Source organism: Salvia hispanica, chromosome 2 (genome assembly GCF_023119035.1).
Source record: "Salvia hispanica cultivar TCC Black 2014 chromosome 2, UniMelb_Shisp_WGS_1.0, whole genome shotgun sequence".
NCBI classification, from domain to species: Eukaryota; Viridiplantae; Streptophyta; class Magnoliopsida; order Lamiales; family Lamiaceae; genus Salvia; species Salvia hispanica.
Genome location: NC_062966.1, coordinates 34251117 through 34276847, shown reverse-complemented (window position 1 = coordinate 34276847; position 25731 = coordinate 34251117). Strand labels below are relative to the sequence as shown.

Here is a 25731-nt window from a genome sequence, read left to right as displayed (position 1 = left end):
CCGCTTTCAGTGTTGGAGCATATGTCTTGGACGTGAGAAGAAGCAAACTCTCCGCGAGAAATATGGAAGCTGTGATGTTACTTGATGATTGGGGAAAAGCTGCAAAGAGAGCGCAAGAACCAAATTGGGATGCTCGTGAAGAAAGTGAGGAAACCTTCACCGACACCGAAGATGAAGGTGAAGAATGAACGCCAACCGTCGTCAACCTCCAACCAACAAGGTAAGCAAGGTAAGAGAACTACGTGGACTTTGATTCCTCAATGCAATTGAGCATTAAGTTGAGTTCAAGTCCTTTTCCTTTTATTTCTTTTTTTTTTCTAATTATTTCAACTTTACTTTTAATATGTTTTTTGTAAATTGTAATTTTGTATTTAAATTTTAAATTCAAGTGTATAGTTGTAGTATTGTTGTATTTTGTAACTTGTAAATGTAATATTGTATTGTAGAAATTTACATTCAAAGTTTCAATTAATAAAATTGCAATTCTTTATCGTTATCAATTCTCTTTGGATTTTACTATAGAATTGCAATAAAAGTTATAACTCTAAGATTTAAATAACTCTAAATTTTAAAAAAAAAAAAAAAATTGAACCGGAACCGGTGAAAAACCGGCGGTTAGTAACCGGAACCGGAACCGGATAACCGGTATCCGGTCCGGTTACGGTTCATGCTATTGACGAACCGGAACCGGCGGTTTTCGAACCGTGGCCACCTCTGCTATAGAGGTTCCATTTATGCATGTGATTTGCTTCGTTCATATCTACCAGTCATAATGCTCTTGGCTGGCCTGAGATTGTCTCAGCGGTTTCCTCATTTGGATCAATTATGTCTAGATAATTCAGATCCCCTATGCATACCGTTGTTGATTCGCAGTTGGAATTCTTTTTAGAACTATAATTTCTTATTTTCTTAATAATACTGATTTAAGGTTTCATGCATTATAATCATGATACAAGTATATGATTGGTTGAGTGCACTGTAGGATATAAAACCTATCCAGCAAGCTGTTCATTCTCACTGAGGAACACATTTGTTCTTTTTGCCCAATTGTTTTATTACTATATTTTTGTTTGTAGAAATATTCATATATCAACCTTTTTCTTTGTCTTACTTATCTCCCTCTTCCAGAGTACAATGCTACAACTGTTGGAGTTATTGCTAGTTGATGGGGTGCATAAGGAATCAGACATTTCTCTGTCATGTCCAACAAGCATTCCTGTGGACTTGTTGCCTAGTTCTGTTGATAAAGATGATGCTGTTTTGTGGCAGGACAATGTTAAGTGTATGCTTCAAGGTATTGTTTCATAGAAAAGATAGGATCATAGTTTGTCCTTATCCTCTTTCACTGCCTTATGTGTCTCCTAATTTTCCTTTCTTTCTAAAGGGTCCATCTGCTCTCTGGAAAAAGAAGCAGACAATGATCTTTTGATACAATTTATTTCCGAGTCCATACAAGTTGATCTTGTGAATCCAGTTGCACAGTCTATTCCCGCCAATGCAAATAAGTTGACAACTCTTTCTCAGCACTGGGCTGTTATTCATCTCAGATGCAATCATCGTCTTATCTTACTTTGCAAAGAAGTTGTAGAACTTCCAGTGTCATCAGATGAAAAACAGACCAGTCTAAATTGGCGGAGAAAATTTTCAACTTGTCTAAGATTACTGAATTTGCTGGGAAGTGTTACTAAGAGCCATCCGATTTTGTACTCAGACAACCTTCTGTTGCATTCTGCCGCTTCCTTCATCGATATATTATCTATATTGTTCAGAACTGGTTTTGAGTTCGTAAATGCCAACACTGTTGTTGAAAGTAGTTATGAAAGCCTTGCTGCCCACATATTGGAAGAATTTCTTCGAGTAATGCAAGCAACTTTCTGTAAGAATTTTGTGTTCCAGAACATCCAAGCATGTGTGGCGGCTTCTGTTTTGCAGAATTTTGGGTTGTGATGTCTGGAGGTTTGATAAATATTTGCCCAGCCACAAACCCCCCCTGGCTTACTTTCCGAGGGTGGTTATTTTTGTACTAAAACTCATTTCAGATATTAAGGATCAGGCTCTTCATTTCATTGAGTTAGATGATGCTAGGCTTCCAGACAGTCAATTAGGGCTCAATTCTCCTTCATGCCATGTCGGTTCTAAGAAAGTAATATTGTTGAAAAAGCATACTGTGGTGGACTTGCTTGAAATATTATTTCCATCATCAGTTCAATGGCTGGACAATGTGATGCATCTTCTTTTCTTCCTTCATTCCGAGAGCACAAAATTAGAGCCATTATTGGAAAGATCATGTTCCAACGGGACGAAAGCTTCTATCACCTGTGAAGTGGAAAGTGTTGTTTGTCATGAAGATGAAGCCCTTTTTGGGGATCTTTTTTCTGAAGGAGCTCGCTCTGTTAGTTCTGCTGATGCGTGTGAGCAGTCAAATGCTACACACAGTTCTGTACCCGGGTTCAGTAATATGCCATTTCAAGCAGCAACTGAATTGCTAAGTTTCCTAAAAAATGTGTATTTTCTCCTCAGTCACATCCACGAATGTATCAAAATGCGATTAAAGAGCTTAATGGCAACCATATTGATATTTTGCTATCAATACTCAACTGTCAGGTCTATAATCCTGAAGAAAGGGCTTGTGATAATAATCTAATTGTGCATGACTAAAAGAAGTTTGGGACTGTTCATTTGTATTGCTTTGAACTGCTGCAGAAACTTGTACTGCTTCGAGCTTTCCCTGAATCTCTTGAGGAGTCAGTTGTTGACAAAATACTGACAGTTGAGAATGGTGCGCATCTTTACAATGATCTGATGCTAGCTTTGCTTGCCCACATACTTGTTTGTCGAGAGGGTTCTTCTGGTTCTAGATTAAGAACCAAAATCTACCAGCTGTTTATCAAATTTATTCATCAAAAGGCGAAAACAATTTGCTCAACAAGCTCTGATTTGAAAGATATTGTTGAAACTCTGCCCTCTCTGTTTCACATTGAGATTATGTTAATGGCTTTTCATTTGTCATCTGATGAGGAAAAGGGCGTGCTGGCAAATCAAATACTTTCATCATTTAAAGCTATTGATATTCCCTCCGCGACTTATGATAGTCTGCAGTTGTCATGCTGGTCTTTACTGGTTTCAAGGTTGGTTTTGGTACTGCGTCATATGATGTATAACCCGCGTGCTTGTCCATCATTGCTGCAGTTGGACTTCAGAACTAAATTGAGGGGATCCTTCGTGCTAAGCACACCTGGTTCTACTAACTATTGGTCATCCTGGCCAGCCACTGCTCTAGAGGATATAATGAATTCCAGTGGAACACAAGCAAACATGACTCTGCAGAATCAGTTAATTGATATTGCTCTGTGTAGAGATTTTCCAGCAGTGGAAGGGTTGTGTTTGAGTTGGGAAACTACAATTGCCACTTTCTCACAGATTCTTAGACTTTGGAATGGCAAAAAGGCTGCCAGTGCTGATGAGCTTATTCTTGAGCGGTATCTTTTTGTGCTTTGCTGGGATATTCCAAGTCCAACTGATGGATTGTCTCTGCAACATATGCAAGTTCCGTTCAGTGGTGTCAAGGTTCATGATGTCTTAGATATGGAGAACTTTCATTTTACCAGTCATTTTATATTAGGTCAATCCAACCCTAGCAATGACTACAGCACCACCCCATGGTGTTCTGTTAAATTTGCTTCAGCAGTTGCATGGCACACTTATGCGGGATGATTTCGAGGAACTCGGGTGGGACTTCTTCAGGACTGGATCCTGGCTTTCTTTTGTACTATCCATGCTTTCTACTAGCATTATGGGACTCAACAATGGAAATTCACTCCAACTAGAGGCAGCTAATCAACCAGATATCACTGATCTGGATTCTGAGTTTCTCGGGCTGACTAAACAACTTGTCTACAAATCTTTCACTGCTGATCAAATTGCGATGCTATTCAAAGTATTGTCATCTTTACTGAAGAGATACTTATGGGTTTATCAGAGGGGTTTGGGCTGCTCTGGTAGTACTCATAAGCATAAGGAAACTGCTGCTCCACTATTAATGAGCCTCCACCTCCAACCATATCCAAATCATAATCTGGAAAATAAGAGGAGCAAGAATTCAGGAAATATATTACACGGCCCAAAACCTGTTTTCAGAAAATATGATGCACTCTGACCTGAGATGTGAAGAGGGGTGGGTTGAGGATCAGGGTTGGATACCTCTCCTCTTTCTTCTGATCCAAGAGTCTCATAATCACAGATGGTGCTTGTGATAAACTCATTTTTAGCGTCATATAACACAGATGCTCTTTCTAATACAGATCTCAGTATCTTCAGTGCATCATCCTATTGGGGTTAGTAATTCATTAGTAGGAGTAGGAAACACCACAATTGCATAAACTAATCTATTCACAACAACAAATTAAAGGCCACACCACCTTTCTATCAGCAGACAGATTATCAATCGGAACATACTTGAGCTCTATCATTTCCCCCTTGAGTTTTCCCACACAATCATAAATAACACATCTTTGAGGTTCACTCGATGATTTATGACAAAACATCTTTTCACAATCAATTTTGCACTTCTGAGCATGACTCTTTATTGTCTCCCATATGCCATCACCGACACCCAATATCTGTATGCATATTACAAAGAATTATATATTTCTCATGCAATGTAGTATTATGCTGCAAGTTGGCTTTATAAGCACCTAATAAACCATCAACTCTAAACCTAAGTCGATTGAACGAGCGACAAAACATATAGCATGAATCCTAGTATGCAAACAAAATCTGGTTTTGCCACTTGATAAATCAAACAAGTATAAATACCTTCTCGACTCTCTTTATGAGCTTCCGTCGAGGTTAAGTAAAATTATTGAAAAACTTGCTCTGAGAATTCGATCTAAAATATTCTGGGAAGTTGCACTCCATGGATTTCCCCTGCATCTTCAACTTCCAACAGAAATTCTGTCTTCATGTATCCTCAACATGAAAGGAATTATTGTTAGTCTTGACGGACTACTTGATATAGAAGTTTCAAGAGGAGCTGATTTGGAGGAATATGGGGTGATCAATGAAATTCTTGAATCAGTCTTGTCGATGAAGTGTGACAAGGTTTTTCAAAGTCTTGAGGGTAAATTTGATCACATTTTCCAAGCCTTGAAAATGGGTCCTGATGCTCCAGACTACATCAATTTATTCATTATGAAGCGTTTGGTAGAATTTCTGCGAAGTATCAATAAAGAAAACGACTTTGATAGAAGTATCCATGAATGCATAGTGGTGAAGATGGTTAATATGGCCAACAGCCTAAAGGGAGATCCTTCAAGGAGCAGTATTTTCAAATTTTTTCTCTCTATGCAGGATACTTCTGAAAATAAGAACTTCCAGGAGTCCCAACGTGGAGATATATTGGTTCTGTTTGATGCTCTAGATCACTGCCTTTCTGAATCTGTAAATATGAGGGTGCTCAACTTCTTTACAGATCTTTTGTCTGGTGATTACCCTGAAGTCAAAGTGAAGTTTCGGATGAAGTTTATTGGCATGGATTTGATTTCTCTATCAAAGTGGCTAGAGATGAGGTTACTAGGATCTCTTGCAGAAGTGTTAACACTACAAAAGGAGGTTCAGTTTCGTTAAGAGAATCAACCATGAACTTTCTTACGTGTCGTGTGTCTTCCACTAGTGATTCCAAGCTGCAGGAAGCACAGATCCATCTACATCAAGCCTTGCTAATTCCTCTGGAGAGTGCATTTTCTCTATATGATTTCAATATAGCTAAAAATTATTACAGTTTTATCATTCTGCTCTCCAAAGGGGAATTGTTGATTAAGTCACTGCTGCAGAGAACTATTGAGTTGATGGAGAAACTGGCTGATGATGAGCGCTTGATTCAAGGACTGAAGTACCTTTTTGGATTCCTTATAATGATCATCAGTGATTGTGGGTCTCCCACTTGCACCTTGGAGAAGTCCTCTGGGAAATCCCTTTCTAGATGTAGTTCAGGTGTACGGACTTTGTCTTCTGGAACTCTTGGTTCAAGGAAAAATGCTGATGATCTGGTTCCATCTGCTAATCGAGCTCCAGCATCTGTTGACTGTGATGCAACTTCAGTTGACGACGATGAAGATGATGGGACCTCAGATGGTGAGTTAGGTAGCATTGATAGGGATGAGGAGGAGGATAGTAACACTGAGAGAGCTCTTGCATCTAAATTTTGCACCTTCACTTCTAGTGGCAGCAACTTTATGGAACAGCACTGGTACTTCTGTTATACGTGTGATCTTACAGTCTCGAAAGGCTGCTGCTCCGTCTATGCAAAAGTTTGTCATCGTGTTGTGTACTCCCGCTCTAGTAGGTTTTTCTGTGACTGTGGTGCAGGCATGGGCAAATCTAGTAAGAACATTAGAGGGGCATTTACCCCACCTCAAATTTTTTACTCCATATATATATATTGCTATGATAAAATTTATTTCTATTAATTTTTCACTAAATGCCCCCTCCCCAAATTCTTAAATTTTCTTCATAGGTAAATTTGCCCCTCTTCCTATAAATTCGTAGCTCCGCCCCTGGGTGCAGGAGGTGTTCGAGGTAGCAGTTGTCAGTGCTTGAAGCCTCGAAAATTTACTGGAAGTAATAGTGCACCTGAACGTAGTGCTGGTAACTTTCAGTCATTTCTTTCTCTTTCAGAGAATGGTGATCAGCTTCCTGACTGTGGTTCAGATGTTGATGAGGATTCGCTGATAGAACTGGATTCCTCTACCAGGTTATCTCTTCCAACGGAAGTCCAGGAAAGGATGCCGCTGCTGCTTGACGAACTGGAGGTTGAAAGTTGTATGTTAGGGGTTTGCTCATCATTCTTACCTTACATTACTGGAAACAGAGACTCCAACATGATAAGAGATAAAAAAGTTTCTTTAGCAAAAGTGGAAGTGCCCCACTACAGTAACGACCTCTTACAATTGAAGAAGGCATACAAAAGCGGTTCACTAGACTTGAAGATAAAAGCAGATTATTCGAATGCAAAGGAGCTCAAATCTCATCTGACAAGTGGATCTCTAGTCAAATCATTACTTAGTGTCAGTGGCCGAGGTCGACTAGCTGCTGGTGAAGGTGATAAAGTGGCCATATTTGATGTTGGGCAATTAATTGGGCAAGCTACTATTGCTCCTATGACTGCAGATAAGGATAATGTGAAGCCTCTTTCTAAAAATGTTGTTCGATTTGAGATCGTTCATCTTCTTTTTAATGCACTTGTTGAGAATTATCTGGTTGTAGCTGGCTATGAAGATTGTCAGGTCCTTACCATCAATCATCGAGGTGAGGTGATTGATTGACTAGCGATTGAGCTTGCTCTACAAGGTGCATATATCAGACGTGTTGAATGGGTTCCCGGTTCCCAGGTTCAGCTGATGGTGGTGACAAACAGATTCATAAAAATTTATGATCTCTCTCAAGACAATATCAGTCCTGTACACTATATCACATTGCCTGACGATACAATTGTTGATGCAGCCCTTTTGGTGGCTTCCTGCTGTAGAATGTTTCTCATTGTCCTTTCAGAGTCTGGAAACTTGTATAGGTTGGAATTGTCAGCAAAAGCAAATGTCAGTAGCAGGCCTTTAAAGGAAATCATTCAAGTAGAGGGCAGAACTGAAACTGGAAAGGGCTCCTCACTGTATTTTTCACCTACTCACAAATTGCTCTTCCTGTCATATCAAGATGGGAGTTCCATAATTGGCCGCTTTAATCCAGATGTAACATCTGTGATAGAGACATCTGCAGTGCATGAGAATGACGTTGATGGTAAGCTCCAGCCTGCTGGTTTGCATCGTTGGAAAGAGTTACTGGGTGGTAGTGGGCTATTTGTGTGCTATTCTAATCTAAAATCCAATGGGATACTTGCTATCTCTTTGGGACAACATGAAGTGCTTGCACAGAATTTGCGACACACCGGGGGTTCAACTTCTCCTTTGGTTGGAGTTACTGCTGATAGGCCTTTAACAAAAGACAAAATCCATTGTCTCTTCTGCATGAAGATGGAAGTCTTCAGATATACTCCCACATCCCTGCTGGGGTGGAGACCGGTGTGAATTTGATGTCAGATAAGGTTAAGAAATTGGGTTCTGGTATTTTGAAAAATAAAGCTTATGGGGGTGCAAAACCAGAATTTTCACTTGATTTCTTTGAGAAAACTGTCTGCATTACACAAGATGTGAAATTTACTGGTGATGCCGTTAGGAATAGTGATTCTGAGGGAGCAAAGCAAACTTTAGCATCTGAAGATGGATTTCTGGAGGGGCCTAACCCTGCTGGATTCAAGGTAATGTTACTTCATTGTTTTGATTGGTTTGAAGCATCTCTACAGGTCTCCATTTTCTTATACACATGTTTGCTTCTGTCTCGATCTGACTCCCTTCACTGTAGGTCATACATAATGTTCATCTATTCATGCGTGCACTTGTTAACATGATGCAGTTGATCAATTAACGTAGTTTACTCCTTTAGAGTTGATCTGCATTAATTTCTGGCTACCCACTTGCACTCATTAGGAACAGTGTACGGGCTATCAGAATGGAATGTGCTCTTACAATAACTTCTAATGGTAGAATTATTTGAAAATATTTCCAGGAAAGAATAAAAATGATAATGCATTTACATTTTATGTGGTGTAGTTATTTAAAATATAGGATTTCATCGTACGATTAATCTAATTTGATCTACTGCTGAAGAAGCTGGGCATTTTTCATTTTTACTCTCTCCCATTCAGTTAGTTGTTTTTTAGTTTTCAGTTCTTTGCATCTCAGTTGCTCTTTTCTCTTTTTAACTAAAATTACCCCTATCCGTTCAACTCCTCATTAATTAGTTCAAACTATATTGATTCCCAAATGTCATAGTTTTTTCACATTCTTCTCCTCATTAATTAAGGTTACTTGGGGCAATTTTTTATCTATTAATTTGTGCGTCAAAGCTCGGGAAGATTAATAGAATGAATGGGACTGAGTATCTATTTGTTGTTGTGGTGAACTATTACATGGACATTTATTTTGCAGTGTATGGCAACTAGTCGTATTATAGCTTATATATTCAATTATTTAACAATACCTTTCTTGGTTCTTTAGATAACAGTGTCCAATTCAAATCCAGACACTGTCATGGTTGGTTTTCGCTTGCACATTGGTAACACATCAGGAAGCCACATTCCTTCTGAAATTACTATATTTCAGAGAGTCATAAAACCAGGTCAGTCATCGTCCTCCTTACTATTCCAAGTTGATGTTATGTCGTCGCCTTATAGAATTTGTGAATATATTATGATAAGACTGACTGCTATGTGTTTGTTATTTCGAATAATAGTGTCCCATACTGTAGCTGATTTGTTTTATTATCCTTATTGGGCAGCTATTGAATGTTTATTCACCAAAGTTTGAAACTGGTGGAAAGTTTTGGCCTGTGGTTCACGACGCGACAATAGTTTTCTTAGTATTGATGCATGTTATAGCCATTGGGATATTTGGTTTGAAGAAACTCCCTTTAGCTTCAAGCTTAACAATTCCCCTTCCAATTCTCACTCTGTTATTCAATGGTTATTGCCGGAGACGTTTCTTACCTAGTTTCAAAGGTTTTCCAGCTGAGGTAAATTGACATTCTATCGTGGCTTATCACTCAAAGTTAACGACCTATCATTTTCTTGATTGCTTGTCTTATCAATAAAATCAACTATATAAAATGTATGATGCAGTGCTTGATCAACAAGGATAGACTTGATCAGAACGATCCCACGATATCTTCTTTCTACGAGAAACTAGCCACAGCCTACCAAGATCCTGCTATGGAGCGAGTCAGACGTTCGGAAGCCAGCGAAAGTAGCACAACTCCACTTCTGGCCAGTTATCGATGAAGTCAAAGTTTTGTTTTTTTTTCTCACCACAAGATTGCATTTGTAAGCATAATGTCTGTACACTTGCTGTGTATATGCTTATCTTATCAACTAATTTCTGAAAATACACATTTCTTTGTCCTTTTAGTGTCTGTCTGTAAAAAACTGTGATTTGCACCTCTCACTCTCTCCTGTTGAAACATTTGGAGGCTCAAATCACTTATTAACAGCTATGAAGATTGTGCTGTAAATTGTATGGCTGCATAGTGGAGTTTGTTTGTTTGTTTATTTGAGTCAATTAGTTGGGATTAAATAGTTGATTGTATAATGGTGAAGAAGAAGACTGGTGGGATTTTGATGAAACTCCATGTGGAGCAATCAGAATTGATGGTTGACATATTCCTTTCCTTGTACTTATTTTGTATTATCAGGCGCCTCCTCTCTCTCATCTTTTTGGTTTTTTTTTTGCTGAAATTTTATTTGTATTATATATTTATATCACACCAAACACCAAATATTCCTCTCTTTGTATCTACGCACACACAATGGCTATGAGAGTGATAATGACATGGGGAAGCAAGAAAGAGAGGCAATTGGTTGGTTAGAATTTTGCATATTAATATGAAATAATTCGGACTAGGCAAAATTGTTGACATCAGTTATTTCAACTGTTGGATTATGACTATGACTATTTTATTTTTAATTATTTACATTCATCAAACATATCATTGTAACTTACAAAATAAACGAATTTTAAAGTAAAGATGATTTAATTAGTTATAATATTAAATTTATGTTATAGATATATTTAGAGGCTGCACCTTTTTGAAGAGACCTTTTTTTCATTTAATTTTAGTAGTTTATCTAATTTTACGAATAAATATATTAAACTAATTTGTTATGTTTGTGGAACATATTTTTAGCTATTACTCTGCCATTAATTTTGAAGGCCCCCACATTGAATACATAAAAAACTTAGACCATTTCAACTCTACAGTCCCTAATTTTAGCATATAAAACCAACCATTTATCCGACAAAAATCACTAAACTCTCACACTCCAAAATCACTTCACTTCTTTGAAGGAAACAAATGGCAAGAAAGAGAAAGTCTTGTGATTTTGTAGATGATCAAGAAAAACTCAACCCCGGGGAGGGACACCTATCCCCCAACTGGGACGAGATGGTCAAGGAGGCGGCCGCCGTGGCCGCGTTGGGCGGCGTTAGGCGAGCGCGCAAGCGTTTTGTGGGGGTCCGCCAGCGCCCCTCGGGGCGCTGGGTGGCCGAGATTAAAGACACTATACAAAAAATAAGGGTATGGTTGGGCACATTTGACACCGCGGAGGAGGCTGCCCGTGCCTACGACGAGGCAGCCTGCCTCCTCCGCGGGGCCAACACTCGAACTAATTTCTGGCCCACAAATTCAAATTCTTCAACAACTCCCGCCCTCTCCTCGAAAATCACCAACCTCCTACTGAGTAGGATCAAGGCACGTAACAGTGCTTTGATCGCTACTAATTACATAACTACCCCACATTCGTCCTCGCCTATGTCCCCCACTCCGCCTATTGGCAACGAAGGCGACGCGCAACAAATCCCCGACTACTTGGAGTCAAACTTCACCGACTTCCTCAACGATCCCGACGAGGATTACCCCGTCGAAAACAACGTCATCGAAGCTAGTGATCACAAATACGTGAGTTACGACACGTTCGCAACGGACAAGTCGGACTCGGTTGAGATATCAAACGACACGTGAGGTATTGACAAAAATCATATGAACACAGACACCATAACTGAACTTCGGATTCATGAATTCAAACTCGAGATCCATCGATAAAAATGCTTAAACTTGAATTAAACGGTAAACTGCGACTTTTACTTCTACTGACTGGCATGCAAGGTGGTAATCATGGCGCAGAAAAGAAACCCACGGACGAAAATTTGACTAACTTAGCTACAATTTCAAATCAACAACTCCCGAATGGAAACACTTAGAAATTGAAAGCAATGACTAAATCTAACTTCCCTAGGCAGAATGAAGCAAACTCAAACCAAAGTGACATGCGAAATAGAAACTTCATAATGTAAAAGCTGGAATTTAACAAAGTACTTCAAAAGAGCAACAACGATGAGTGTTTGCAGAATAACTGGTGATGAAACAAGTAAACTTTAACTAAGAAAGCGATTAAGATTGTTTGTGCCACTCCGGGCGATGATACTACTATACTACTGCGATAACTAGCTGGAAAGACGAACCGATGACTTCTCCGGCAGACTCTTGGACGTCAAGTGACCATCGCTGTGGCGAGGAACGAGAGGTAAGATAATGCTGAAAGATGTATCTTCTAGAGAGAATTCTACTAAGTGTGTTTTTCAAACTCCGAACCGAACTCTTTCTCTCTCTCCTAGTGGCTTCTTTTATAGGGAGGCTTGCCCTTGCTTTTAGGGTAGACTTCTCCCGCATTTTGACCTTTTTGCCCTTGTAAAATAATCTTCCCAGCTATCCTCCTTCTCCATCTCGAGCCTTTTCTTTGGCATGCATTCTGGTCAGTATCGCACCCTTCTAGTGCCCTTTTCACTTGCGTCACACGAATCGTCACCTACTGACTTGGATCCTTCAATCCTGCACACTTAAGCAACTGTTTTGCAAATAATACATGTATTTCACGACATACTGACCAGTAACCAAGGCTTAGAATACGACTCATCAAACATCATAACTTTACAAAAAAATTAGTATTTAATCAAGTTGAGTAAGATAATACGATATGAAAAATAAGATTAATAATTAAAAACTATACTAGAGCAATAGAAGGGGGGCTCGTATTAACTACTTGTAGAATTGAAGGATCGAATTTATCAATATCTAAAGTAGTAGTTGTGGATGTCAATTGGGTAAGATTTTCGATTAGGGCTCGCAGGTTGGGAAAGGATAAGAAATATACTCCCGCCATGATTCATTGTTAATTAACTTCCCGTCGTTATTCCGCACTAGACAGACGTCTGTTTTCAAAGTGTCTCCTTAAATATCACCTTTTTTTTGGGTTATTTTTTTTAATCTTGGTGATCTTATAATTAATTTGAAATAAAAGTTTAAACCTGAGTTTTGTGAACATGCCTTCCTTGAGCTATGATTATGTCATTCAGTGCAGATAATCCGAGATTTGATTGTATGATCGTAAGGAGATAAGTATTCTTGAATGTTACACATAATAATTCTGCAAATGGATAGACGTAAAGCGTAAAACTGGTAATAGATGATGGTTGCTTGATTACATACCAATATACCATGATGGTTGCTTGATTACCCTCAGAAATCAATCATGATGGTTGCTTCAAGAAAGGGTTTACACATTTGTACGATTCAAACTTCTTGTTCGAGATGGTATATTGGTATGTAATCAAGTAACCATCATAATCGTACAAATGGATAACCCTTTCTTGAAGCAGCCATCTCTTCAATCTATACTTTCATGGGGTTTGCGAATCCAATGTTAGCTCGAACAACAAGTTTGAATCGTACAATACAAATGCAGGGTGTAAACACACCACAAGTTCGGTTTGATTTCTATTTTAGGGATGAGCTTTTGCTGTCAAATTTGGTGTAAAATTAGATAACTTGTAATGTTGTAAATTTCATTGTGAGATAACTAGGATGAACACTTGTTGTCGATTTCAATGGTTATCGTTTCAAACCAACTTTTCTTGTAGCAAGAGATATAAAAAGATTGGATAGGCATATCGAGATAGAATGTAGAGAAACTTGTATTTCTTGTTGTGAATGTTTCTTATTTTGATCTTGCTAATTTCCCTAGTATTTATAGGGAAATTAGTGTCTTGTAAATTACACCAATAAATGATAATTGGAAACATACAACACTAGGGACTCTACACTTATTCAATGATCTAGGAACTCTCCATGATTAATTTGGGCAGCCATATTCCTCTTTCCAACACTCCCCCTCAAGTTGAGAAACGGTATCGCCGATACTCAACTTGTCAAGAAATTCTTTGAAGACTTTCGGACACAAAGCCTTAGTTAATATGTCTGGGAGTTGTTCCTCAGATCGAACGAATGGAAATTCAATGATGCCGCTTTCGAGTTTTTCTTTGATGAAGTGACGATCAACTTCGACATGTTTCGTTCTGTCATGTTGTACAGGATTCTCTGAAATGCTGATCGCCGCTTTGTTGTCACAAAAAAGTTGGCTTTTCCGTGTTGGTGGAAAGCCAATTTCAGTTAATAATCTTCTAAGCCAAAGTATCTCCATAAGGCCACTCCTAATCCCCCGAAATTCGGCTTCCGCGCTTGATAGTGCCACGACTTTCTGCTTCTTGCTCCTCCAAGTGACTAAGTTACCTCCAACAAAGGTAAAATACCCTCCAGTGGATTTTCTATCAATTGGATTACTAGCCCAATCTGCATCGATGTATTCATCGATTTCCAGATCTTCCCTCTTTTCTAAGAAAACCCCATAACTAGGGATGTCAATCGGGCCAGCCCATCGGGTTTCGGGCTAACCCTATTCGGGTTGCGGGTCAATCGGGTGCGGGCTAATCGGGCTATGATTTTTTCGGATTATAAAAGTTCAACCCTAACCCTAAAAGCTCGGGTTTCAGGCTAGCCCAGCGGGCTAATCGGGTTGCTACCGATAAATTAACGTGCGTTCAATCCAATAAATAATAGTGAAAAGTAGTTATATTTATAAAATGTAAAATATTTAATTATGATCAATTTGAGATATATACTTAAACTCAAACATAAACATGATTAAATATTAATATTTGAGATTTATGCATAATAAAACATAAATATCAAGAAATTTTAAGGCATGTTTTAGAAATTTAAATATATTTTTTAGTGAATTTGAAGTTTCTAATTTATATATCTATTATTATATTAATAAAAATTTAATATATAATTTATATATTTAATATATAAAATTGAAAGTTATGTTTTTAGTAATCTATATTATAAAATAACCAATGAAGTGTCGAATTAGAGTCAAACAAATAGAACGATAGTTATTTTATCGGGTTTTCGGGCCAGCCCATCGGGTTTTCGGGTCTGGCCCTAACGGGTTGCGGGTTAATCGGGTATGGGCTAATCGGGCTGTAATTTTATCGGGCTAGAAATTTTCAGCCCTAACCCTGTAAATTTGGCGGGCTATTCGGGCCGGCCCACGGGTTACGGGCTACATTGACATCCCTACGGCCATAACTAGTTGTTCCTTTCAAATACCTCACAATTCTCATGACCGCATTCATATGATCCTCCTGAGGCTGATGCATGAATTGACTGACAACTCCAACTGCATATGTGATGTCTGGCCGAGTATGAGAAAGATAGATAAGCTTCCCTACTAACTGTTGGTATCTTTCACGATCTGTAGACTTGGCTCCATCCACAATTTTCAATCCATGGTTGGGTACCATTGGAGTTTCAGCAGGTTTGCATTCTAGTAGGCCCGTTTCGGCTAACATGTCAAGGACATACTTTCTCTGTCTTAGGAATATCCCGTGTTTGGATCTTAACACTTCAATTCCTAAAAAATATTTCAATGCTCCCAAGTCCTTCATTTCAAACTCTTTGAACAAGTTTTCCTTCAGATTTTGGATCTCTTCGGCATCGTCTCCTGTTATGATCATATCATCAACATATATAATCAGACATGTCATTTTGCCGTTCCTGTTCTTCAGAAATAACGTGTGATCTGAATGGCTTGTTTGAAGCCATGTTTGAACATTGCCTGACAGAATCTCCCAAACCACACTCTGGGGGACTGCTTTAACCCATAAAGGGTTTTTTTCAATCTGCACACCTGCCCTTTTCCAAACTCTGCATAGAATCCTGGGGGAACTTCTATGTAGACTTCTTTGTTTTTCTCCAGTTCTCCATGAAGGAATGCATTTGTAACATCGAACTGATATAATGGCCATTCTTTACACGCAGCTACAGATAGAAGAGTTCTCATTGTATTTAGTTTGGCCCATACACCTGAGTATATCCTTTAACAACCAATCTTGCCTTGTATCTCTCGATTGAACCATCTGCTCGTCGTTTTATGGTGAAGATCCATCGACATCCAACTGGCTTCTTTCCCGGAGGTAGAGAACACTTCTCCCATGTTTCATTTTTTATCAAGGCATCAATTTCTCTCTTCATGGCTTCCCTCCAGTGTTTGTGCTATATTGCCTCCTCGAAGGACTGCGGAATTTCTTCCTCTTCATAAAGTGCAGCTTCGAATGCCCTAGCCATTTCAGTGAGATGACCTTGAGTAAGATTTGCCACAGAGTATTTAGATTTCCGACCCTTCCAATCTGGTGAGTATCTTCGGGGAGGAACGCCCCGTGTGGTTCTATGGGGCAGTCTGTCGTGCCTTGTCACCATGTTCTGGCACTGATTCATCGGTATTACTTGTGGTTTCCCTGTCACTGTTAGTATTTTCAGGTAGAGGACCATTATTGGGATCAAGAGTATTTACCTCAGGATTTAAAGACTGGTCGGATAGCTCAGCAGTGTCATGAAACGGCATGTTCTGTACTTGGAGATTTGACTGCGCGGTGGTATTGCTAACTTCCTCTGTTGGACTGATATTTGTGACAGGATTTTGGTCGGGCTGTTGGGTTTGGTTCTTCTCTTCTTCCCCCTAAATGGTTTCTCCCCAAAGAGGTAGCCAATTTAGTGTGTCACTCATTGAGTTCACTAACTCATCACTCTCCCCCTGACCACTAGATTGGCTATAGAAGTATTCGTTTTCAACAAAGTCGCAGTTCATAGTTGTGTACATACGATCTGTCGAATGGTCATAGCACCGATAACCTTTCTGATTTTTTCCATAACCCAAGAAGACACATTTAACTGCACAAGGCGAGAATTTATCACAGTAATGTTTGGGAATGTGGACAAACACGGTACATCCGAAAATTTTGGGGTCAAGATGAAGGGAGGATGGCACCGAGTTATGGGAATAGAAGATATCAAGAGGGGTTTTGAAGTTAAGAATCCCTGTGGGTAGACGGTTTAAGAGATAGACAGCAGTTGCGATAGCTTCCGGCCAAAAAGATTTCGGGATGTTTGATTCAATGAGGAGGGCACGGGTAATTTCTAAGATATATCGATTTTTTTGCTCAGCTACCCCATTTTTGTTCTGGTGTATATGCACACGAAGTTTGGTGGACAAGGCCTTTTTCAGTGAAGAAAGATGTCATCCTAGAATTCACGTATTCCCCCCCGTTATCATATCTAAGGACTTGAATTTTTGAGTTATATTGGGTTTGAACAAAACGATAGAACTCGGTGAATTTCTCAAAAAGTTCTGATTTTGTTTTTAAAAAATAAATCCAAGTCATACGAGAAAAGTCATCAATAAACAACAAAAAATATCGAAACCCTTGTCCTCCAGTTACCGGAGCAGGACCCCACACATCAGAGTGAACTAAAGCAAAAGGAGACGTTTCTCTAGTGTTGTTTATTTTGAAAGAATGTCTATGGCTCTTTGACAAAACACAAGTTTCGCAATTCAAAGCATGCTTGGAAGAAACTAACTCAGGAAAAAGTAGGCGAAGATATCCTATAGAAGGGTGTCCTAACCGGCGATGCAAGAGCCAAATTTGTCTGTCTGTCAGTCTGTGAGTTAGCATCGCAGTACTCTGTTGGGCTATCTCATTCACGTAGTACAATCCATGCCGTTCAGTGCCACGCCCAACTATCGTTCCCGTCTTGATATCCTGTAACATGCAAAAACGAGGTTGCATTAGCAATTTGCAGTTGAGATCCTTTGTGACATGACTCACTGACAAAAGTTTGTGGGACAATGACGGAACATAAAGACAGTTGGAGAGTTAAAGTGTAACGCCCCGGAAATCTAAAACCCTAATCTTGGAACCCTAGAATTAATTGTGGATGACGTGGAACCGAGAATGCTTTAATTTCGTGAGATGAGTCTATGTTGAAAGTTTGAAAAGTCAAACTTATTGATTTGATGATGTGGCATGTGTTTTATTTATTGATTATGTGGCAAATTAATTGTTTAAGGGTGAGTGTGAATGTTAGAGAAAATTTTCATAAATACTTGTCACCCTAATTCTTGAAATTTTCGAACCCTAGCCCCTTTTTGTGGAGGATTTCTATTTTTCCGGATTTAATTTAATCGTTGGGATATTTATTTAAATTAAGTTCTAAGAGCCAATTATTTCCTTGTTTAGAACACAAAAATCGAGCCCCCTTATTTTATAGTGATTTTCGAAAATCACTCTTGTTGGGAAGGAAGGAATTTATTTTATTTTATTTGATCCCTTACTTGATTTCCTTCCATACCTAAAATATATTTATTCTACCAAATCTTTCCATACTTCAAGAGATCTTACCATACCTTGTTTTGATTCATATTCAAAAATCCATGCCTTATTTAAATAGGCTAGAAATCGCCTATTACCTTGTTCCATGGGGGATTTTCCTTATTTTTACTTTGCTCCATAATATCTTATTCTATATGGAAAAATACCAAAACAAAATCTTGGCTTTATGGAAAGCCTAATTTTCGAAAATAGGGAGATATTGTCATCTCCTATTTTTGTTAATTCTTCTTCACTACTTCACAATATTATTTTATTTTATTTTATTTATGAAGAATGAGATCTTACCAAATATTCTATTCTAATTACCTAAAGATCTCATTGGACTCTATAAATAAGAACCAACCCCAAACCCTAGCCCCCATAGTTTTCGAAAATCCCACCCTCATATGCTCTCTCAATTTTCTTCCACTTTACTCCATAAATCCTTCATCTTTTGAGAAGAAATCGAAGTTTAATCCGTGGATATTGAAGAACCAAGCCTATACTTTGATTCTACCGATTGATTTTCTCTAAAAAGGTATTTTCGTTTGAGAGTCATGTTGTTCTTCTTCTACCTCTTCTTTTCTTTTTCTTCCAACCGATTTAATCGGTGTTCTTGAACCTTCATGCATATCATTTGAGAGAAAAGGGATAAGAAGTGTGTGTGTGTGTGTGTGTGTGTGTGTGTGCCGTGTGTGTGTGTTATGCATGTGGTGTGTGTGTTGAAGTGTGTGTTGTATAGTATGTGCTTGATGACTAAATACTTTTGTATGACATATGATGATAGATCTAGGGTTGAGACGCTAAGGAATGCATGTATGATGAGCACGACTTGAAGTTGGTAATTCGTGATGAGTGTGACTCGAAATCTCTAAGTTATGAAGATTTAGGTGAATCGTTGGGAAAGAGGGAAGTATCGAGACATGCATAAGTCGGGAACTATAATTGAACCTAATTTTGTGATATGTGCCTATGTGTTCTAGAAGGTGAAATTGTGATTGCGAAGCCGGATAACGGAAAAGCGAAACTACTTGAAAACTAAGCAATCGAGGTGGGCTTTACTCTAAAAACTCTCTTTTTGTTTTATAAAATATTGTACGGTGTTATAAGGGTGGTTTAACTGTTATGCCATGCCTATGTTTGTTTAATTGCGATTGTTGGATATGTTATACGAATTCGGGTCTGAGTACGGGCCGCAAACCCTACCAGGCTGTGTACACGAGGGGATCGGGAGCCGTCCTTGCTAGTCGGCCGGTCTCGTGGGCGAAAAGTGTGGCCACACTTTCGTCGCACATGGATATGATTGTGATTGTGGAAATTGTGATGAGAAAATGGGAGATATTTGACTGGCCAGTCTATGAAAACATATTTTGTGATACTCGTGATATTTCTTTTATAACTGCTTAAAACTCGAGTTCACTCGGTAAGGGTGGCATAACTTTTTGAATAAAATGTTTTGGCAATGAGCCCACTGAGTATTTCAAAATACTCAGCCCTGCATGTGTTTTCCTTATGTGCAGGTTGAATGATGACGAGCGGTGGCGGGTGTTGAGCGGCTTACATAATAAATATGGATATGTTGAACTCTAAGTGTAGTTGTGTCGTCATACATAGCTATGCTTCTCTCTCTTGGTCGTTTTCCGCTAAGTTTTGATACTCTGATATTGTTTCGGTTGAATGGCACTCTTTTCTTTCGTTTTGAGGCCCTAGTATTTATTTTGTGATTTCATCTTGGATATTATGTCGTACATTTAAGACCTTTTGAACCATTTATGATATCTTCTTATTCTCTCTTTAAAATCCCTAGGTCAAGTCTTTACTATTATTTACTCTGATGTTTCTCTCTAAATGCAACCCTAGCCTATACTTATGTCTTTGGAGTCGGTTGGGTAGCAGTTCGCCGCATTTGTTGTACCCTAGGAGGGCGGGCTGTTACATGAAGGGTTGGTGAGATAGTGATAGTGCCCGCCCCCTGTACTTGTGCTAAATCCCCACTGGCGGTTTGGACGAATTGTTTTGTGGAACGGGAAATTTCGAGGAAATCCGATGCATCAAATGACATGGTATCGTTTGCCCCACAATCAAAAATCCAGTGGTGGTCTTTAGGTCCTATGGCTAAGGAAGATGAGTATACGAGGGCTTGAAAAGTGTTTGCACAGGTAATAGAGGGCTGGAATTCAAAATTTGGGGTTTATTTTCAAAAAATTTTAGACTTGAGGGTGTTATTTCGGTATTTTGGACAGATGAGGGTTTGTAGTGCAATTTTTCGGTCAACTGGGGTGGGTTTGCCAATTTTGGAATATTCTGGGGTGACTTTGGCAGTTTCGGAATTGGTTGAGGGGAATTTTGTGAGAAATGGTTGGGTTGGTGTCGGATTTGAGAGGGTGTAAAAGTTGGGGGAGTTTTCTGCAAAGTTGGGGAAGTTTATTCTAAAAAACCCACAATTGATTCCCCAATCCTAGTCGTTCCCCCAAATCCAAATTTGTATTCCGCCGTCGCCTCCTCTTCAAATTTGCGACTGTCGGAAGGCGGCGGTGGGTCAAAGCTTTCCATCGCCCCGCTGGTACCGTTGCCAGCGGTGGTTGTTTGGTCATCACCGCCTTCCCAAATCCCTCTTCTCCCCCGCTGCACAGCCTCCGCTGCCATTGCCGCTGCTGCTTCAGCCCGTAACGGTTGCTGCTGCCAAATGGTGTTGCTTCTTCCGCCACCGACGCCGACGCTCCTGTCTGACGCTGCTGCCGATGCTGCTTCCGACGCGGGCTGGTGCTGCTGCCGACTGGAGTTGCTAAATGCCGACCCAGACGCTGCAGATTACAGCAGCCATTCGCCCCTCCTTGTTTTCTCCGACATTGGTGATTGGTGCTGCTCCCACCATTGGTGTTAAACCACTGCAATTCCTTCTCCGCCATCAACGAGAGCACTGGCGTACGTCTTCTTCGGTTCAAGATGTCTCTTCTTGTTCTCCGGCAGCGATGCGTGGCTATTCTCCAGCCAGTTCTTTTCGTTGCATAAATTTGGTGATTGGGCAGATTCAATATGGTATGGTGTGGTCATTGGGCTGTTCGCCTGTGTCGTTGCTGCAGTGCGCTTGGACCCTACGCCGAGGTTCTTCGGCTTGTAGGAATTTTGGATTTGGTTTGTGTTGGCTTTGTACAAATCAATTAGATTTGAGATTGTGTCGAACAATAGTTCAAGAGTGTGTATTTGGCTGACCTCCATTGGAGGTTTTTTGTTGGTTTCCTGCTCTGATACCATCTTAAAGATGGTAATCGAGAGAGATATAAAAAGATTGGATAGGCATATCGAGATAGAATGTAGAGAAACTTGTATTTCTTGTTGTGAATGTTTCTTATTTTGATCTTGCTAATTTCCCTAGTATTTATAGGGAAATTAGTGTCTTGTAAATTACACCAATAAATGATAATTGGAAACATACAACACTAGGGACTCTACACTTATTCAATGATCTAGGAACTCTCCATGATTAATTTGGGCAGCCATATTCCTCTTTCCAACACTTTTGCTGTCAAATTTGGTGTAAAATTAGATAACTTGTAATGTTGTAAATTTCATTGTGAGATAACTAGGATGAACACTTGTTGTCGTGCAGCATTCAAAGTTGTTGACAATGTTGTTGTAGTAATTGACTATGCAGAAACTAAAAGCTGAGTGAGTAACATCGAAATGGAGAATAAAACAATCCTTATAACAGAGGTAAGCAGAAGATCAAATGCTCACCTAACAAAATCAGAAATTGAGACCTAACCGAACTTACTTAGGGTTTCAAAATTGCAGAGGTTCGAAGCTTCTCCGGCGAAGTTGACGATGAACGGCCTTGGCAATCGTCATCGGTTGACGACGAGAGCTTCAGATTCTCAGGTGATGCAGAGGTGGACGGATTAGGGGTGGAGGACACAAATTGGGTAAGATTTTCGATTAGGGCTCGCAGATTGGGAAAGGGGAAGAAATATACTCCCGCCATAATTCATTGTAATTTTACTTCCCGCAGTCTTTAAAATCTTTCCTTAAATATCACCTTTATTTTTCTTGATCTTGGTGATCTTATAATTAATTTGAAATAAAAGTTTAAACTTGAGTTTTGTGAATTTTTCTGGTTAAGTGTTTGAACATGCCTACCTTGAGCTATGATTATGTAATTCAATGCAGATAATCCTACATTTGATTGCATGATTGTAATGATAATAATTCTGCAAATGGATAGACGTAAAGGGGTAATAGATGGTTGGTTGATTCCATATCATCCCTGTTCAATGATCATGATTCTGATTGTATACATATGTGTAAACCCTTTTCTTGAAGTTCTCTTCAATCTCGAACAACAAATTTTAAGCATACAACACAAATGCAGTGTGTAAACGCACCACAAATTCCATTCATATAAAGATACTGTGTTACCTGAACTGCAGTTTTATCGGTTTCTTCTTTTTTTCTTCTGTAAATGAAGTTCTGTATGACAGTTCCATCTTTCCAGCATTTCAATGAACTCCATCGTTGCACTGCTGACGCCTGACTGTGTCCACCACCAGTAGGTACATCTTCTTCAAGGGACTGCTAGTTTTTGTAGCTCTACTCATCGCCTTCCAGTCTTGAGAACACAAGGCATCTCGGGTCTGCAGTTTGCTTCCCGTTGTGTGCACAGCTGGCCAAGGTGAATGCATCTTAGTACTTCATATAACATAGCTGGGAAGGAACGTCATTGCCTCCCCATAAGCTATATTCCAGACTCTACTGCCGCTTACAATCTCTAGGACTATGATTCCAAAGCTATAGACATCCGATTTTAGAGAAAATTTCCCCTGCTCGAGATATTCTAGAGGCATATTGCTTCTGCAAAGATAGATAGCATAAATTTGGTAGTAGATAAATTTGGAAAGATAGCAGATGACATAGGAGGGATAGGCAAAAAGAGAGAAGGATCGTTCCTGCTGTTTGTGGTTTCTAGCTCTTGTTGATTTTATTGCACAAATACTAAGATCATCTCCAAGGGTAACTAAAATCTAAATTGAAATAAGTAATTCCAAAACCAATCTCATTTTTAGTTTTAGGAAAAAAATACTACTAGTATTTATCTTTAAGTTTACATTGAACTCAAATCCAAAGTTTTTTTAAATTTTGTGAGTAAAAAATGCCTAATATAGAGAATATTATTTTAAGTTTAAAGTTAGTGTAAATGATTGGAATAAAATTATATTTAATGTGACATTTGCACTAAATTGTTGGGAGATGCTCTAGTGGGAAATAGAAGCACAATGCCTAACTTGAATGATTGAGCGCATGTGGGCTTCATTGTGAAGGAGTAAGCAGTTTTTATCTCACTTCAGGTTTTTGTACTGAATTTTGGATTTTTGCGGTTTATACTTAATTTACTTGGTTTTGTAACTTTTATGTGTTGGAATCTATGCTCGGTCAATGGACTTTGACCAATTATAATTTCAACGAGATATTTAATTTCGTGAAATTAAATAATATAGCGTCGATCTACGTTCGGAGTAGATGACCGTGGTATATTCATTTTCTCAAATTCGATTCCCGGTGAGTGAGAAATAATGGATTAAAGTTGTGCAAAATTGCAAAATTAATGAGCTATGAGAGAAGCTTAGAGAATAATTAAGAGAGTTAATTATCTCACATTGGAAGTTATAACCTTATAGTGGAATAATTATAGTGGAATAATTAAGAGAGTTAATTAAGAAGGATTATTACGTGGAATAATTATAGTGGATTAAGATGGGCTGTATAGCCCACACGCGCGCGCCGCCGCCGCCGTGAGCCTCGAACACGGGCTTGGCCCGAGCCCGTGCTCGTGTCCTTGTCCTTGGATCTTGACAATTGGTCTTTGGGTGGTTTTTGGGCCTGGTCGTGGGCCTAGTTGCGGGGCTTGGCCCAAGTCTAGTGGGTCTAGTTCTTTTTAGACCACCACCGTTTCCACGTCAGCGAACCAAGCGAGATACCACCTTGTCAGTATGACGCGGTAAGCCAACGTGGCTGACTCGTGATAGTCCACGTCGTGAACGAATCTAGAAGCTTCTAGACTCAGACTCTCAACTATGTAACGTTTTGTAACGCTTCGTAACCGACGGCCGTTACGGTCTAGCATTGATGATAGCCATTATGGCCGTTGACCCCCTGCAATGGACCGAGCCTATAAATAGGCTAGCCATTCCATTCATTCTACACACATCAAACACTAGAAAGCATTCTGCATCATAAGCTCTCTCTCTGCATTGTTCTTACTGTCGAAGCTCTGCCCTCTCCTCCATCCAGTTCGCCGGAGCTCTGTTGATTGCGGTACTACTTCATCAGAGACGCTAGCCGTTTTATCTTTGGGGACGAAACGCCAATCCGAAGAGCACTACCGGAGGCGTATCTCGTCTTGCGGAAAGAGGCCTCCTCGACTCGGCTATTTCCTGTTCTACAGTTTGTAGTTTCGATTTCCATTTATATTTTTCGTTTCAGTTCTTTTCTGTATTCCTTCTTGGGTTGTATTACGCCCGATTATCTCTTGTAACTCCACAAAACCAACATTATGTTGGCACCCAAATTAGAGTATTAATAAAATAAAAAACAAAGTAACATAAAACAAATAGTTTTGTCCTAACATACGAGAGCTCGTGTTAATTGATAAACTTAGCGTTTTAGGTCTCTATTTTAGTTGAAGTGATTAATTTCTTTTTATTATTGTTTTGGATGAATAATGATAAATAGTTAAAGTATAAATAAATTGAAGTAAGAAAGAGAGTAATGTATAAGAGGACTGCATCTATATTATTTTCAATCTTACTTTATTTTCTCTTTAATTTAATTATTTATTATCATTTTCTAAAACACGTGCTGAAAATCAATCAATTACTTGCGCTATGACGGAGGGGTGTATTACTCACAAAATTAAATTATTAAACTTGTAATAAAAATTTCTTATTGTCTTTAGGTTAAAAGCGGATTGTAAATTTATTATATACAAGTAATTATATTCGTGCAACATGTTCAAAATATACTTTTCAATATATCAACCATAACAATATCCCACTTATACTCAAATCATACTTTTGAGTATATCCATTGCCAAAACTCTCCGACTTATACTCTAAGCATGTTTTAGAGTTTGGACCATGTGACATCCCTAACCCAGAATTCTATCATTTGCATATTTATTTATTTCATAAAGTAAATATATGGGTTGAATTTTCATGAAACTAACCGGATTACATTATCGAATTCGAACTATAATGAGAAAGACCTTAAGTTGATGTGAAAATTACGTGGAAATTCTATGAACAAACAAACATTTCCAACAAAAAAAATTGAATTTTCCAAGTGGACAAGAGAATTATCATATTGTGTGAGATTCTCCAAGTGAGATTTAGAGATTTCAGGTATTTTACATCAACTTTGGACCTACCGCAAGCCTGGAACTGGAAGTGCAACTTAATCCATTATTACGATTTCATTGGAATTGAGGATATTTTTTTCTTCATATTTTTCAAAGTTGGATCATATTTAAAAT

The 25731-nt window shown here is 38.9% G+C and overlaps 1 protein-coding gene and 1 long non-coding RNA gene across 2 annotated transcripts; both read left to right on the top strand.

Annotated features, from left to right (window-relative positions):
* The first annotated feature begins 9233 nt into the window (after positions 1 to 9233).
* Positions 9234 to 10264, top strand: LOC125207599. Its single transcript, XR_007173993.1, has 2 exons — positions 9234 to 9621; positions 9728 to 10264. It is a non-coding gene; the product is annotated as an uncharacterized LOC125207599 (long non-coding RNA).
* Positions 10265 to 10956: 692 nt separating this feature from the next.
* LOC125206852 (ethylene-responsive transcription factor RAP2-1-like) lies at positions 10957 to 11622 on the top strand. The gene has a single exon (XM_048106072.1). It carries the CDS (start codon positions 10957 to 10959, stop codon positions 11620 to 11622), a length of 666 nt encoding a protein of 221 aa, XP_047962029.1.
* Positions 11623 to 25731: the final 14109 nt, after the last annotated feature.